At 39.2% G+C, this 18309-nt stretch overlaps 1 protein-coding gene and 1 long non-coding RNA gene across 2 annotated transcripts; both read right to left on the minus strand.

Moving 5' to 3' along the window:
- Nucleotides 1–6103: 6103 nt before the first annotated feature.
- Nucleotides 6104–6819, minus strand: LOC107782889 (uncharacterized). Its single transcript, XR_001647343.2, has 2 exons — nt 6684–6819; nt 6104–6566 (listed from the first exon to the last, which is right to left on the minus strand). It is a non-coding gene; the product is annotated as an uncharacterized LOC107782889 (long non-coding RNA).
- Nucleotides 6820–8670: 1851 nt separating this feature from the next.
- Nucleotides 8671–9493, minus strand: LOC142171919 (uncharacterized). The gene is made up of 3 exons (XM_075235642.1): nt 9407–9493; nt 9150–9272; nt 8671–9078 (listed from the first exon to the last, which is right to left on the minus strand). The coding sequence occupies exons 1-3, from the start codon at nt 9491–9493 to the stop codon at nt 8671–8673; spliced, it is 618 nt and encodes a 205-aa protein (XP_075091743.1).
- Nucleotides 9494–18309: the final 8816 nt, after the last annotated feature.

An 18309-nucleotide genomic window follows, 5' to 3' on the forward strand; every position in this document is an offset into this window, starting at 1 on the left:
GATAGCTTGAATTTTATTCAGACCTTTAATTGTATTATTCTAGTAGCTCGTGCACTTGTGACACCAGATTCGGGGATGTATTTTGATAATTCGGTATTTATGGTCTTCCGTACTTTATTTCAGTAATTGAATTCTATATAATTTATTTTGCTTAAAAATGGTTAAGATTATTTTAACGTTGGCTTGCCTAGCAAATGAAATATTAGGCGTCATTACGGTCCTGAAGGTGGGAATTTCGGTTCGTGACAAAAGTACCACAACCATAAAAACAGAAAGCCAAAAAAGGGACACTGGGGTTAAAACAAACATCGTTAAACTAGACAATGACAAGGGAACTGCTTAAGGGGCACTAGAAGAGGGAGGGAAGGATGAAGAGGCAAGGTCTTTGAGAAGAATATCCACTCGAGCATTTGTAGACCGCTGCTCGTTTATTAGCTTCTCTTTTAGGTCGTCAGCCTGTTTCCGCAGGTCTGTATTTTCAGCAGTCCCTCAAGAATGGCATTCCTAGCCTCCAGCCTCCTTATTTCCTCGTTAGCATCAGTCTGAGCATCAATTAACTGAGAAATAGTAGAATTGTTGCCAATACCCCCTTCTTGTCTATACACTCGCATTCCTCCAAGGTTGTCATTGAGAAAGTTTGCTTTCGAGTTCCCACTACTGCTCTTCCCAAAGAGACTTTGAAGAATTCAAACACTCTAGTGAGCAAGAACCCATAAGTCAAACCATGGTTCCCGTCCTTAAAGTCTGCCACCTTTTTCACATGTTCAATCAAAATATGAGGAGCGCAAGACACACACTTAAATTGTGCTCACTAGTCAAAGATAGTATATTATAATATCGAGTCCACAGGGATTAGATTTAAATAGTATTCTCATAATTTCTAGCTTGACTGCTATCCAGGAGGATCAACAGTTGAGATTTATATGACTACGAATTGAAATTAACTAAGAATCTAAGGCTATTGACTAGTGACTATCGAGACAAAGAATGAGCAACTAAGGTTATTAGTGGGAGAAGATAGGTTTTGAAAAGATAGGTGCAAAATAATTGTACGGGATCTAATTCTAGATAATTCACTTCCAATCTCAAGTGAGTCTCGCGAATTCACTCTATTATTAGTTCAAACGTTCAGCAAAAACTCCTCTCTCGATTAAGTCTTAACCTCACGAGATGAACCAATTTAAGCATTGTGAAGATATGCAAGAATGCGTAGTGGATCGGTCTTTAGGAAAACCTCTTTCGATTATTCTTCTAACTAGATTTAATCAATGATTCAACTAGCCTCTTTCGACTACTTAGAAGAATCTATGAACTCAACCAACAATATAATGCAAGGATATCACAAGTTATGCCTCTTTCGATTACAAGAACAAGTGAATATAGATACAATAATTAAATCTTCCTAAAATGATTCAAATACATAAAAATAGAGTTATAATCAACAAACAATCATCAATACACCAAATCCATCCAAATCCAAAAGCATCTACTCCGTAGACATGGAAAAGTTCTTCACAAATGTAACTAAAGTATAGGAAAATATAAATTCAATCCAAACCCGGATCTTGAGTGAGGAAGGAATGATGAAATCCTTGTACTTGGGTTCTTTCAACTCCTCCTTAGCCTCCTTAGGTCGAAAATGAGTCAAATGTCCTGAAAATGGTATTTTTCCATGTATTTAAGCCATCCACCAATAATCCCCGGAACAAATTATGCTTTTTTAGCGGAATTGGGAAGTCACTCTAACATTTTTGGCTATCGTGCCGTATGCCGCACTGCCCCATGCCGCGCGCATGTAGAAAATTCCAGAACGTGCCCAAATATGATTTATGGCCACTTTTTGCACTAGTGCCCCATGGGGCATACCGAGAGGCGGTAGTGCAAATTGTGGTCAGAAATGAGTTTTTCAAATTTTGACATCCAGACTTGGTTTTCGACCCCCAAACGTGATACCGGCGTAAATGCTTAGGCTTCTGCTCAGACTTCAAAGCTCCAAATAGCTCGAATTAGCTCCAAAATATCTACATAACTCGAAATCACTCCTACAAGGTATAAAACACACAATAAGTGTAAAAACACTACCAATTAAAGCTCAACACAAGTAAAGTGCAGTGAATTAGAGTGTAATAAGCAACTAAAATACGGGATTATAGCCTACCATCATAATACCAGGCAAGTTGATTGTAGTGTATACATCCAGTGCTTACATGAGGAACATGTCCGCTTTCGAAGTAACGGAACGCCTCTCTGCGCGTGGAAGTAGAACCTTGTTCACCATCTCAAACATAAGCTGATACTCTGGAATGAGTGCCTTCTTGTTCCCCCGCTCCCTTCTCTGAATAGCCTGAGCTTTTAGAATGATCTTTCTAAAGTTAGGGGAATAGGTCCCTTCAATAGATGAGAGCCCATCAGTGGGCACATCCAAGATACTTTCTACAATAACTTCATCCATCACAAAATCCACTGAATTAACCTTCAAGAAGATATTGTCGTCTTTCATAGTAAACAGATCTGCATAGAAACTGTGAACCTTATCTTCATAAACCTTGGGACTCTGAATGGTAAACAGATGAGTCCACTTATGAAACTCACAGATTGCAAACAGTTGTCTCATGCCTGACATTTCAATAATGTTAGCGTCAAACGTTCTGCCCCATAGCACCCTTTGCTTCTTCAAATTTTCTCTTCTCTCAACTTCAAACACTTATACTTTGGCTTTCTTGGAGGAACCATGTTCCGCGTTGTCACTTGCCTTCCTCTTCTTAAACTTCTTCACACTTTTCTCCTTATTTTTAGACTTGCTTTTCTCACCAGACTCCTTTTCTTCGACAATCTTCTCTTTATCAATCTCCACCCCTTTCACAGACGATCCTCTCTTAGGCTTTGCAAGCACAGAATTCTTAGAGGATTTACGAATCAAGTAAGCAGGTTCCTCATTCACCTCTTCATTTTCAACATTCACAATGTTTTCTAGAGGCACATCCTCTTCATTTACTAACTCTCCCCCTTTCACCAACCTTCTTTTTTCTTTTTCTCTTTGTTTCTCTTTAAAGCACTCTCAAGAGATTCTTTCTTCTGCTGCCTAGTAGTGGGTCTTTTAAGAACGGGCTCTTTGAGAACTGCCCTACCACTTCTAGCAGCAATAAAACTTGCCACAGTCACATCATCATAGTCCTCATCACTGTAATCATTCTTTTCTTCAGACAAAGGTCTCATCTCAGGAATTACAAAGTCTAATGGCACTGCGTAAAAGTGAGGAGAAGGAAAAGGGTCAGTATTGTCCAGAGGCTCTTTTTTAGAGCATAAGGTTTCATCCCAAGTAGGAGCAGAGTGCTCTTCTGGGACAGAGAGAGCAGGTCCCTCTGGTGCTCCCATGTAGTACTAATTGGCACCAAGTTACCATGAGGCACCAGTTCCCCAATTCCAACTCCATTTCCTTCTCCTTCCCTTTGAGACCCAGCGGTCAAATCACCACACTCATACTCCCCAACCAACCCTCCTTTGGTAGCAATAAGTAGCATAGTTTCTACAGCTTCCCTCTCACTCACACCCAATAGTGTAGAATCAGCATATACAAGAGAGGCATTACCTGATGGAGAGGCAACATTCAGATCAAACGTCGGAGCAAGATGAGTGATATGCACTTTTGATGTTTCACTACTACCTGCAACATCCTCTTGGGCTACAATGACCTCCCCAACTTGCTGACTTGAAACCTCTGGTCCCTCTTCTCCGTCTATTATTTTGTCTTTTGCCATTTTTCCCGACGAAGCAGAGGGAGAAGTTGAGGGTGACAAACCATTTGGGTGTTTGATTTTTCCAGCTACTGTAAGGCCTCGTGAATATTTAGACATTATATACGCCGATTACTACCCTAATGGCATGAATGAGATATGTTTATTATCATGATCGTAGTATGTGGTATTTGTCCAAGGGTATATCACCGAATAGTAAATTTTAGATCAATGTCCATGGAGAGTATATGTGGCAAATTTAATGAATATGATTAGACTTACATTATATTAAAAAGAAGAATGAAAGTCATATTTCCCTAAGTTCCATTGGCAGCAAATTTAATCATCTGTTGGTTGCCTTTCTAAAATAGTTTATGGCCACTTTTACTAAGATGTGAATTTATGTAATAACTACTTGGGCCACTAGCTAAGGGATCAAATTAAAGAGAATGACATATGTTAATAAACTCCTTGGTCCAAACCCATGGGTCACGTGACTAGCAACCCCAATAAGTGTAGGCAATTGAAAAAAGGGAGAAAAGAAAGAAACCTTTTTCTAAGGATTGGAAACAAAAGCTTAAGGAGAACGGCGTACAGCTTCTGTCGAGTTACACAGGTAACATCTCCGTGTTGACACAGTGCACTAGGTTTTATTCTTTATTAGTTCTTCCTCCCTTGTTCTTTATTACCAAGTATATATGGAGATAAATATTCTAGTTATAGACAAGAGTTAAGGTATAAGTGTGTATTTGGGGAAATTTTGAAATAATGAACTGATAAGATTGAGATGAATTAACTCTTCTACCAAGAAATAAATGACATCCACAATACATTAGGAAAAAAACTGTTAGAAAAACTAAGGTATTTGGTCATGATCTCTTGTACGGGTGGTCTTAGGATATTTTTGAGGAATTTGCTAAAGCACTAAACCTTGTTGAGAAAAAATATATATATTTATATGATGGACACAGAAGTAAAGAATTTTAATTGGTATGATTTTCCTTGTTAGGCAATGTAAGATGTTTTGAACCAGTTAAGGTTCTTTTGTCCCCTGCCCGTGAAAGATTTTTCCTTAGCTCACTAATTATTCTATTTATCGGTATCGTGATCGTGACGGTTTCGAAATTGAATTGCCGGTCATCTTGAACTTATGATTGGACCGAAAGTCAAATTGAGGTGAGTTGAGGTTTACTTTCCTAGTAGGGAACTAGGAATTTCATTAGAACCCTTGTGCTCCATATGTTAGATAAAGCTAAGTCATGTCTTTTCATGATCCAATACTTAGTTCACTTATTCTTATTCAGTACGACATTACATGTGACATGAATACACGCTTATGTGTATTACCAATTGTTAGGTGCCTTTATTTGTGATATTCACGTTTAGTTAAGTATTCAGTTTCAACATTAATTCACTACAACATTATGCATATGCAGTTATGAAATACATTGTAACTAAATATGAAAATTTATGTGGCTAAACACTTTAGCTACCATATTTTTTTCCGTAGCATTCATAGTAAGATGTAGCGTAACTAAAAGTTAGCAACAAACTTTACATGGTCTGTGGCTAAGAACTAATACTTATTGCTATGAAATTTTTCTGAGTTGTAGCTGTGATAGTAAAAAGAATTTGCCACAAAAATATACTTATAGCAAGTGATTTTATTCCTTTGCCACGAACGGACAAAACTTATAGCTATCTTCATATTGTAGCCACAAGGTGTTGCATCGTAGCAAGAGATTGAATTTGTTTGCCACACAAACTAAAATTTTGTGGCTATTTCTATAGCCTGGTCTCGTGGCAATAGTACTCGTATTTAACTATGAAAAAAATAATCTATAGCTATAAGTTGAAGTATTTGCCATAACCATTTTTATATTGTAGCTAAGAATCAATACCTTTAGCTATGAAATATATAACATTATAGCTAAAATTTTCATTTGCTATAAAAAGAGCAAATGTATAGCCATATCCTTTTAACATGGCAATTATATATACATTTAGCTGCGAATTCAAAAACTCATTGCTACAGACTTACTGACAAACACTTCTGACCTAAAAAGAATGAAGAAAGTAACTCGTGAGTCATGTAAAGCTCCCACATATCATGTAATATATCTTTTCTTTCAAAACCAACTTTAATTGAAAAAATTATACTAAGCAACAAGGTTCAAACCACCGAATATGAATTAAATGAGCTATTGATATAAAGTCATAGTATTGTATAATTGTAAAATTTTACATATCGATCTCATAAAGGCAACATAGAACAACAATTAATCTGAAGCAAGGAAGTGATCGAAAAAATGCTTTCAGATTAGCAAAAGCGGAACTAGGTTCAGAAAATCAAAGTAAACACACGCATATAGAAGTTTTCGATTAACGATGGTGCAGAAAACCACAAATACGATCTTAGAACACATACCAAATGGAAAGTAATTGTCATACCTAATTTCAAACACCTATTGTGCAAGGCATAGGATACTGACTTAAATATACATATTCACATTATAAACAAGTACAACCAACTAATTGGGACAAGAAATAAAAGGAAAGATTCGACCTCAATAGCACGAAACACAGCAATGGAGTGCACAGCTGAAACTGCAGCAAGATTTCCTAGAAGTGTGACAATAAAGGTTGAGAATTCAAACGCATCCCAAAATTACAGCAATGGCAAAGGCAAAATAAATAAATAAAAATTAGATGCTCGGATTTGTATTCTTGCTAAGGCAGAGAAAACCCAGCCACGCCCATGGCTCCAATTGGTTGCATCGACATCGCCGGTCGCCGATCCATGTTGCCATGCCAAGAAACGAATCCCATGATCTAAGAACAAGAAAAAGTGATTAACTGTAAATTAAGATTAAAATCTGTAAAAATAAATAAAATAACAAATTTTGGAAGATTGAAATTGGGGATTGAGAGAGAGGAAGAAGATGGAACCTTTGCTTCCAGAGTAATACAAGACTTTGCTCGTTAGATTTTGGCCTCTTTAGTGTTTTAGGGTTTTGGCTCTCTAATCTTGCATTAGTTTTTGCTCTCTTTTTTTTTTTTTTGGTAAATAAGTTTTCTATTTATGTGAATACTCTGTACAAGTATGTCATCCTTCTAAAGTTGGACATGCAACCCCAACTTTAGCATGCATCTCTAATCTCTTCTACTAAGGACCCATTTGGCTATAAATTTTGCCAAAATAAATTTGAGTTTTATTTGGCAAATACATATTTGGCCCTAGATTTTGCCTACATTTTGGCAAAATTTCAAATCTCAAATTCAGCTCAATAGCTGGTTTTGGGCCAAAATATTACTATTATATATTTTAAAAATTACCCCAAACTTCCGTATTTTATAAAAGAGTCCACCATTTATTATTTTATAACAATGTTGCTTCGTCTTCTCGATCACCCGATAAAGTATCATGTAGTTTATTATAAAAATAATAATTTTGTATCAAATTTATTTATGTTCAGGACTATGGTTTGCGATAACATAATGAATGTTATTGATAATGGTATTGTTGGGTATTTGTGATAGTTTTTAGAACTTGTGGGTATAAGTCACGTTTCATATTTTCCAAAATAAATTTGGAAAATATGTTTTGAAAACTGATATACAAACACATTTTCATCTTCAAATCAAACTTCACCCAAATCAGATTTTTCAGAACAAATTTGGGAACTTATGGCCAAATGCTAGCTAACTCTAACCTTCAGAAATCTTTATTACTGAGTATCCTTTATTTTAGTGCACCTCGTTAGACCTTCTCCTTATTGCTTCATGGGTAGAAGTTTAGGCTTGCCATCATAGGCGAATCTAGGAGTTGAGGCTTATGGGTTCCTACCATAATTTTAAATTAATATGCAATAATATCTGGGTTCACAGTTAGATATTTATAAATATTTAGTAAATTTCTTAATATAAATACAGGGTCTACGCAAGAGTTACTAGGTTCTCGGGAACCCGTATTCAATGCTCTAGGTCCGCCCCTGCTTGCCATCTGCTTTGCTAGTCTTGGTACTTTGCTTCCTCTGCAGTGTATAACTTGTATAATCATCTTTACAATCACATCCTCTGATCTACGTTTGTTCTGGATCAGTTTTAGGTTCCTTTCCTGCCAGATATAGTAAATGCTCCTAGCTAAAGTCATTCTATATATTTCAGCTTTCCCACATTTCCCTCATGCATTATTTATTGCCCATGTTATCTCCTCAGACCATCCCATTGCAGCTTTGCTGACACCCTGCCATGTGAGTAGTTTTTGCCACATTCTAGCTGCTATTTTGCATTAGAAGAATAAGTGCTGTGTGGTTTCATGTTCTTGCTCACATAAAATGCATATCGGGCTACTCTGCATCTCCCATTTGATGAGCCTATCTCTCGTATATAGCCTATTATGTGCAGCCATATATAAAATGAAGGACCACCCTGGACTGCTTTGATTATTACATATCAGCCTCCCCCAATGAACTCTGGAATAATCACCTCGAATGTTGTTATACATTTGCTTTATGGAGAACTTATCCCTGCTCATAGTCTCCTCTACTATTAGCCCAGCCTCTTCAATATATTTCCCTACATTGAAGATCTTTTGCACAACCCAAGATGTGTGCTTGTGTTTTACTCCATTCATCATATTCCCATTTATATAATATGTGTGGACCCATTTGATCCACAATCTATCTTTTTTCTGCCCCAGACTTCAGTAGTGCTTTAGTACAACTATTTTGTTCCATAAGCCAATGTTTGTTATGTCCAATCCACCAGCAACCTTAGGCAAGCATAACTTTTCCCAAGCAATGAGAGCTTTTTTGGAACATTCTATAGCTCCTGTCCAAATGTAGCTTCTGCAAATTGCTTCAATCACCTAAATGATCTTTTAATGCAATATGAATATTTGAGACCAGAAATTTTGTATAGCTATAAGTACACTCTAAATCAGCTGCAACTTGCCTGCATAAGACATTAGTTTTCCAGTCCAGGTAGTGATCCTTCCTGTCATTTTGTCTAATAGGGGTTGACATTGCCCAACTGATAGCCTCTTAGAGCTCAGAGGTACACCTAAGTATCTAAAAGGCAATGTGCCAGCTTGGAAGCCCAAAGTTTGCAGGATTCCCTGTTGTACGTTAGGAGCAACTCCTCCAAAATAGACAAAACTTTTCTCCTGGTTAGCTACTAACCCAGAAGCCTTAGAAAAACTATCAAAACAAGCATACAATATCTTTGCAGATATCACATCTCCCCTATAGAATAGGAACAGATCATTTGCAAATCCCAACTGCACTAGGTTTAGCTTTGCACACCTAGGATGATAGTTAAAGTCAGGGTTGTTCTTCAGAGTCTTCAGCAGTTTGGTAAGGTATTCCATTGTTATTACAAAAAGATATGGAGATATGGATCCCCTTTCCTTACCCCTCTCTTTGCAATAAATGGAGTAGTTGCCTTACCATTAACTACAATAGAGTAGGATATTGTTTGTACACAGGTCATAATCCATTTCACAAATATCTCAGGGAAATTCAACCCAATAAGCACCTGCTCCAGGAACACCCACTCTAGTGAGTCATAGGCTTTTTGCATGTCAATCTTGATCATGCATGTAGGTGATATTCCTTTTCTCTCATACCCTTTATTAGCTCGTGGCTAAGTATAATATTATCATTGATCACCTTGCCAGGTACAAAAGCAGCTTGTCCTTTATCAATCACCCTACCAGGTACAAAAGCAGCTTGTCCTTGTAGTCTGTTGGTTAGCATTTTTTATATGATTTTGTATATTGTAGTGCAACAGGTGTCACGACCTAATTTTCCCTCCGTTGGGTATCGTGATGGCACCTAGTCTTAGGGACTAGGTAAGCCTAACATTTACTGAATAACAATAATAATAAATAATATCTAACAACTTTTGAAATAGAAATCTCTATAAAATTTATAATTCCCAAAATCGGTAGTACAAGTCATAAGCTCTACAGAGTTTGCTACAATTTTTCTAAATAGAACTGTTTGAAATAAAGTAACAGTATGAACACAAATCAAAAGGTGACTCTGAAGCCTACGAACGCAACAGCAGGTTTACCTTGAGTCTCCACAGCAACAATCTACACAGCTAGCTAATGATCAACTGACTTCGAATTACCTGGATCTGCACAAAAATGTATAGAAGTGTAGTATGAGTACACCACGACAGTACCCAACAAGTATCAAGACTAACCTCAGTGGAGTAGTGACGAGAAACAGTCAAGACACCTACTGGACTAAATGACCTGAACAAAGTACAAGTATAGAAACAACATAGTATAATATCTATGTAAAGACTACACGATATGACTAACAATACAGTAATTGTAATAGGAAAGGACAACAACAAGTATCAACGGAATACCATAATAATGACACAGAAGGGTGAATGTAAACACATCCAAAATTCGAAATCACAGATACAGCAAGAACAAATAATAACTCAGCAACAACGACCGCTTTCACATCAGGTTTTAGTCAACAAACTCCCCAAGGTACCAAACCTCGGACAAATTACAACTCATGGGTCTCAATACCTGAACCCTAACACTTGGCATCATGTGCCCTCATTACACCTCATAACCGCACTGACAGACTCGCATGCCAAATAGAGCCATTCTTACATAGAAGGCAAGTAAGCAAGGTGTGCATTTATACTGAACAATATCAAGAAAACCTCTTATCCGATAAGAGTTCTTAACTACGTGTATGCTTGTGCAAGTGTCCTAACATAGTTCATACCAGCTAGTGAGCATAAGGAAAAGAACGGACAATACGTAGAATGTTTTCTCACAACTTTCACAAGATAAAGCTCACACAGGTAAGTGTACCACTACACAAATATCAACAACAAGAATACCACCAGGCTATCACAAATCATCACAAATCAATCCCTGACATAGCCCACATTGTCTCGCCACGTGTACAATAGTAAAGTAAATGCCCGCCTTGTCTCGCCACACGTGCATAATAATGTTCCCACCTTGTCTCGCCACATGCGCAACCCACATATATATATCTCGCCTTGTCATGCCGCATGTGCAAATATCAATAGTAACAATAGCACAGCAGAAACCTCGTGCAACCCTATAACAAAGAGATGTCAACAAAGGTTCTCCCGAGATACCGTCTCGTAGTCCCAAGAGTAAATGCTCAACAGAGGATCTCCTGAGGTACCGCCTCGTAGTCCCAAAAGTAAATATGCAAGACAGGGGAATCTCCCGAGGTACCGCCTCGTAGTCCCAAAGTAAGTATGCAAGAACAACAAGTACAACATCAATAATAACACTAATACAAGGGTACGGTAAATAAATCAACTCAGAAATTCCAGAACTCAAAGGAACAGAGGAATTAATTCACAAGGAGTGGCTACAATTGAGAATACTAGTCATAATAAGAACAACTCAATAAGAAAGGAAATATTATGTAACAACGGTCCACAATGTATAGTTCGACCACGAGGGAGCTAACACAAGGCAAATAATTCCAAATAAGGTTAAGTCAGCTAAAATGTAGGATATTTAACTTCTTTTAAGGTTGGCAATTAAGAGAGAGATACAAAAAATTCAATTAGGGATAAGCAGCAGAAAGATAATCATAGCCTCAATTAAGGATGAACAATTACAAAAGAGATAATTATAACTTCAAATAAAGATAAGCAGTTAGGGGAAAAATAACATGGCAATAGAAGAGATAACAATTTTAGTTAAGGCACAGATGACTCAAATAAGCATCAAGGGCGGATCATAAAGCAATTAATTCTAATTAAAGCAGGTAGAGGTGAAACTAGTAATTACGAGATGTATTCATAACATAACAACTGCATAATGAGTGAATACAAGGACCTAAGAACCCTAAAAGGCCAACTTTACACAAATAAGTCAGAGCACGTACTCGTCACCTCGCGTACACGGACTACAATTAGCATAGAAGACTCAAATCCTAAGGGGTAGTTCCCCCACACGAAGATAGGCAAGACACTTACCTCGAACCAAGCTCAATCAATCAGTAAGAATGCCCTTTCCTCGATTATCTGAATCTGAATGGCCCAAATATAGCCAAACACAATTACATATTATGAATAAAATTATGAGAAACTAATTTAAATAATAAATCTACGACTTTAGCAAAGAATCAAAAATTCGGCCCAAAAAGTCGACTCAGGCCCACGTCTTGGAATCGGGTAAAAGTCACAATATACGAACACCCAATCAACCACGAGTTCACTCGTACCAAAATTATCCAAATCCGAATCAAAACTCAAAAATTTATTTGAAGAACTTCTCCCATTATTTTCCAAATTTCTCAACCAAATTCCTTAATTAAATGATGAAATCAACTATAGATTAGTGGAATATAACCATAAATGAGTTAAGAATCATTACCCAAAAGCTTCCTCTGAAAATCTTCCAAATTATCGCCCAAATCCGAGCTCTCAAAGTCCTAAAATGAAAATGAGACCAAACCCTCGAAATTACCTATTTTTGCCTAGCGATCTCGCACCTACGGACCCACAGCCGAACCCGCGACGCTGCACCTGCAGAAAATATATTGCAGGTGCGGACTTGACTTATACACCTGGGTCCGCTTCTGCGATCAAATGCCCGCACCTGCGAGTGTGCGCCTGCGAACAAATGTCCGCTTCTGCGGACTGCCCCTACAACTCACTCTCCGCATCTGCGGAACTTCAAGCACATCTATGGGCTCGCAGATGCGGAACTTCCCTCGCACCTGCGACCCCTTGCCATCTCCTCAATCCCACTTCTGCGCTTGGCCTCTCGCACGTGTGTGTCCGCACCTGCAGCCACCCCACCGCAGGTGCGATTACTCCAGAAGCTTGAAAGCTTCAGCAATTACACAAGTCCAAATTTCGATCCGTTAAGCATTTGAAACTCATCCGAGGCCCCCGGGACCTCAATCAAACATACCAACCAGTCCTATAATACCATACAAACTTAGTCGAGCCCTCAAATCACATCAAACAACACTATAAACATGAATCACCCTTCAATTCAAACTTAGTGAACTTGAAACTTTGAAATTTTACAACCGATACCGAAACATATCAAATTGCGTCCGATTGACCCCAAATTTTGCACATAGGTCATATTTAACATTACGGACCAACTCCAACTTCCGGAATCGGATTCCGACCCCGATATCAAAAAGTCCATTACCGGTCAAAATCTCCAAAAAATCGACTTTCGCCATTTCAAGCCTAAATGAGCTACAGACCTCCAAAACACAATCTGGACATGCCCCTAAGTCCAAAATCACCCAACAGAGCTAACGGAACCGACGAAACTCCATTCCGAAGTCGTCTTCACACAAATTTAACTACGGTCAAAATCCTAAGACTTAAGATTCTATTTTAGGGACTAAGTATACCAAAACACTCTTAAACCAAAAACAAGACCTCCCGGCAAGTCACATAAGCATAATAAGAAGCTGATCAGGGCCTTATGCCGCCTAACGAGACTTAAATTCTCAAAATGACTGGCCGGGTCGTTACATCCTTCCCCTCTTAAACAAATGTGCGTCCTCAAACGTGCCAAGAATCGATTCGAAGTCTTCAAATCACTAAAAGCACATCTCCAACATACACCCGCGGGTGACCCTACGTCACCCGAATCCATATAAGCCTGACGCCACCATCTCAACTTTAATATATCCTTTCTACCAGCACTAATAAGCCTTAGAGTCAAAATTCTCACCTTTCATTCATCTCCAAAAGACCCGATTCTAAATCTATACCCGGTATCACTATCAACCAGCTTCGGCAACTCATGCCTACACCCGCAAGGTAGAGCCACACAACGTGACACACCATGCATAGGCCCATAATAACATTTCTTATCACAATAGTTCCCCGTAATCAAAACCAGTACCGGCAATTAGCCTCATATCCGTTAGCAACCCATTTCAAACCTCCACAACACTGACAATGATGAAAGCAACACGAAGACCTCATAACTATACACTCGGATCAATAAGTCATAAATAACACCACGGGGCACACACCCCGCAAGCTAAAACTCAAGAAGCACAGATCGAAAAATGACTAAATATGTAAAGAGAAACACATAAGAGAAATATCAAACAAGGTCCGACAAGCACAACTCTCTATGAGTACCATCCTACAAATCAATTTAAAAGGAAAAATTAAAGTATATGAACAAATCACAAGGATCTCATTCTGATATAACTTCCACCGCGGCACGCAACCCAACTCAAATATATCAAATCACATGGAATCACGAGGGTCTCACCCTCAACTCTAAATCACAAGTCGAATACACATCATACCAATTGAAATCTTCCACTAACTCAATTCTGCCAATAAAGTCACAACACTTACTGAACTCTCACCCCGGTAGAGTATCAAATCACAAATCATATCCAAATTACTCACGAATTACATCAAACCTGCCATAATAGACAACATGAATTCATTTCTAGTCTCGTAACTTTCAATAATGAATTAAAATAATGATAGACACGGCTATCGCTCATAGAATCTCCCAACAGGGGCAAACACATAAACATAATACTAGGTCATGAACTCACCCATAGGTGGGACAACAAATAGGGGAGCTCGCCCCTATAAGCCGAACCGAATCAAAATACGAATGGTGCCCCTCTGTAGCAAATCAAAAGTATACTTGTATGACATCATCTGGCGTAGTGGCCTCCAGCCTACTATTTGAAACACATCAACGGGTCGAGCCTTCCCCTCTTAGGCACCCTCTACTCGCTTAAATACTCCGTTATGACACACCTGTCCGGAGTCTAGGACAATCTCTCACCTGGTGGCTGGTATCTCCACACTCGAAGCAACCTCTGTGCTGATGTGGCTGTGGGAACTGTGCGGTACGGGTACTCTGAGACCCATGAGCACCTGAAACACTGTGCGAAGCCTGAAGTGCAAACTGTACTGGCTAACCCACAAAACCTCTACCATGTCGTACCATGCCTCCAAAATAAGGACCAAAAGATATCTCCGGTCTACGAGGCTTCCTCATCTCCCTGTCCTCTCTCTCCTGACCTCACCTGTCCTTTCTCTCATGGCCCTGTCTGTCTCCTCTCTCCTGATCCCGCATGCCCTCTACTTAGCGAGCGATCCCTACTACCTGCTGAAACAAAACATCCGACTCTAACTCCCGAGCCATGCTGAACCGAATATCATGCCTGAGCCCCTCAATGAATCTATGGACACACTCTCTAACTGTAGCGACCAAAAGAGGTGCATGTCTAGCCAAATCGCTGAATCTATCGGCATACTCTAACACTAACATAGTGCCCTGGCGCAGCTGCTCAAACTCTGCGTGCCATGCATCTCGAAGGGACTGAGGTACAAACTCCCTTAGGAAAATCTCTGAAAACTAAATCCATATAAGTGAAGCTGACTCGGCCGGGCTACCCAACTCGTATGCCCGCCACCACTGATAAGCCACTCCCCTGAGCTGGAACATGGTAAAAGAAACCCCGCTCGTCTCCACAATACCCAAAAATATGGAAAATGCGGGGAAACTTCTCAAGAAAACCCTAGGCATCGTCTGTCGCCAATCCACTGAAGGTAGGAGGGTGGTACTTCTTGTACCTCTCAAGTCTAAGCTATTCTTCCTCAGATGCTGCTGCCCTAACCACGGGCTGAGCTGGGACCACATGTTGTGTCGCCATGACACTTGAAACTTGACCAACATGAACTCTCTGCTCTAGAGTGTGGGCGGCGGGAGTCTTAGCTCCTCCCCCGGTCTGTGAAATAGTTGGTGCAATCGGAATCAACCCCGCCTGAGCCAATGTACCAAACATGCTCAGGAATTATGCTAAGGTCTCCTAAAGTCCGGGGGTAACAGGGGGTAACAGCAGGAGCCTCCAGTACCTGCCCCCCAACTGGAACTACTGGCGGCTCCTCAGCTGCTGCTCTGGTCGGTGCCCTAGCTGTACGTGTGCTTCTCGTTAGCCTCTGCCTCTACCACTAGCGATATCTATTCTGGGGGTAACGGCATTAGTGACTGTAGCTCGCGTACTCACCATCAGTGAGAGAATAAAATGATAAAAGTTCAAACGTCGAGATCAGTGAACTCGCAAGATAGGAATGAAGGAAGTGCAACTTTCCTAATAGTTTCGTAGCCTTTCGAAGATAAGTACAGACGTCTCCGTTCCGATTCGCAAGACTCTACTAAACTCGCTTATGACTCGTAGCACCTATGAACCTAGAGCTCTGATACCTACTTATCACGACCCAATTTTCCCTCTGTTGGGTATCGTGATGGCACCTAGTATTAGAGACTAGGTAAGCCTAACATTTACATAATAACAACAATAATAAATAACATCTAACAACTTTTGAAATAAAAATCTCTATAAAATTCACAATTCTCAAAACCGGTAGTACAAGTCATAAGCTCTACAGAGTTTGCTATAATTCTTCTAAATACAACTGTTTGAAATAAAGTAACAGTATGAATACAAATCAGAAAGTGACTCTGAAGCCTGCGAAAGCAGCAGCAGGTTTACCTTGAGTCTTCACAACAACAATCTGCACAACTAGCTAATGATCAACTAACTTTGAAATACCTGGATCTACACAAAAATGTGCAGAAGTGTAATATAAGTACACCGCGGCGGTACCCAGCAAGTATCAAGACTAACCTCAGTGGAGTAGTGACGAGAAACAGTCAAGATACCTACTACACTAAATGACCTGAACAAAGTACAAGTATAGAAACAACAGAGTATAATATCTACATAAAGACTACGCGATATGACTAACAATACAGTAATTGCAATAGGAAAGGACAATAACAAGTATCAGCAGAATACCATAATAATGACATAGAAGGGTGAACGTAAACACAACCTAAATCTGAATCACAGATACAACAAGAACAAATAATAACTCAGCAATAACGACCGCTTTCACATCAGATTTTAGTCAACAAACTCCACGAGGTACCGAACCTCGGAGAAATCACAACTCATGGGTCTCAATACGTGAACCCTAACACTTGGCATCCTGTGCCCTCATTACACCTCATAACCGCACTGACGACTCACGTGCCAAATAGAGCCATTCTCACATAGAAGGAAAGTAAGTAAGGTGTGCATTTATACTCAACAATATCAAGAAAACCTCTTATATGATAAGTGTACTTAACCACGTGTATGCTTGTGCAAGTGTTCTAACATAGTTCATACTAGCTAGTGAGCATAAACAAAAGAACGGACATCACGTAGAATATTTTCTCACAACTTTCACAAGATAAAGCTCACACGGGTAAGTGTACCACTACACAAATATCAACAACAAGAATGCCCCCAGGCCATCACAAATCAATCCCTGACATAGCCCACCTTGTCTCGCCAGGTGTGCAATAGTAAAGTAAATGCACGCCTTGTCTCGCCACACGTGCATAATAATGTTCCCACCTTGTCTCGCCACATGTGCAACCCACATATATATGTACCCTGCATTGTCACACCGCATGTGCAAATATCAATAGTTACAATAGCACGGGAGAAACCTCGTGCAACCCCAAAACAAAAAGATGTCAACATAGGGCACTCCCGAGATACCGTCTCTTAGTCCCAAGAGTAAATGCTCAACAGGGGATCTCCCAAGGTACCGTCTCATAGTCCCAAAAGTAAATATGCAAGATAGCGGGATCTCCCGAGGTACCGCCTCGTAGTCCCAAAGTAAATATGCAAGAACAACCAGTACAACATCAACAATAACACTAATACAAGGGTACGGCGAAAACATCAACTCAGAAATTCCAGAACTCAAAGGAACGGAGGAATTAATTCACAAGGAGTGGCCACAATAGAGAATGCTAGTCATAATAAGAACAACTCAACAAGAAAGGAAATATTATGTAACAACGGTCCACAATGTACAGTTCGACAACGAGGAAGCTAAACACATGGCGAATAATTCCAAATAAGGACAAATCAACTAAAATGTAGGATATCTAACTTCTTTTAAGGTTGGTAATTAAGAGAGAGATACAACAAATTCAATTAGGGATAAGCAACAGAAAGATAATCATAGCCTCAATTAAGGATGAACAATTACAAAAGAGATAATTATAACTTCAAATAAAGATAAGCAGTTAGGGGAAAGATAACATGGTAATAAAAGAGATAACAATTTCAGTTAAGGAACATATGATTCAAATAAGCATCAAGGACGGATCATGTAGCAATTAATTCTAATTAAAGCAGATAGAGGTGAAACTAGTAATTAAGAGACATATTCATAACATAATAACTGCATAATCAGTGAATACAAGGACCTAAAAACCCTAAAAGGCCAACTTTTCACAAATAAGTTCGAGCACGTACTCGTCACCTTGCATACACAGACAACAATTAGCATAGAAGACTCAAATCCTAAGGGGTAGTTCCCCCACACGAAGTTAGGCAAGACACTTACCTCGAACCAAGCTCAATCAATCAGTAATAATGCCCTTTCCTCGATTATCCGACTCTGAATGGCCCAAATCTAGCCAAACACAATTACATATCATGAATAAAATTACGAGAAACTAATT

This window comes from Nicotiana tabacum, chromosome 17 (genome assembly GCF_000715075.1).
Source record: "Nicotiana tabacum cultivar K326 chromosome 17, ASM71507v2, whole genome shotgun sequence".
In the NCBI taxonomy this organism is placed as follows: domain Eukaryota; kingdom Viridiplantae; phylum Streptophyta; class Magnoliopsida; order Solanales; family Solanaceae; genus Nicotiana; species Nicotiana tabacum.

Bases quoted from the DNA above. Each gene is read 5' to 3' on its own strand.
- LOC142171919 (XM_075235642.1), bottom strand. From the start codon at position 9,493: ATGCTAACCAACAGACTACAAGGACAAGCTGCTTTTGTACCTGGTAGG. The intron at 9,273-9,406 runs GTGATCAATGAT...TTCCTGGAGCAG, and splicing joins CTGCTTTTGTACCTGGCAAG to GTGCTTATTGGGTTGAATTT. The intron at 9,079-9,149 runs GTAAGGAAAGGG...AAACTGCTGAAG, and splicing joins CATTTATTGCAAAGAGAGGG to ACTCTGAAGAACAACCCTGA.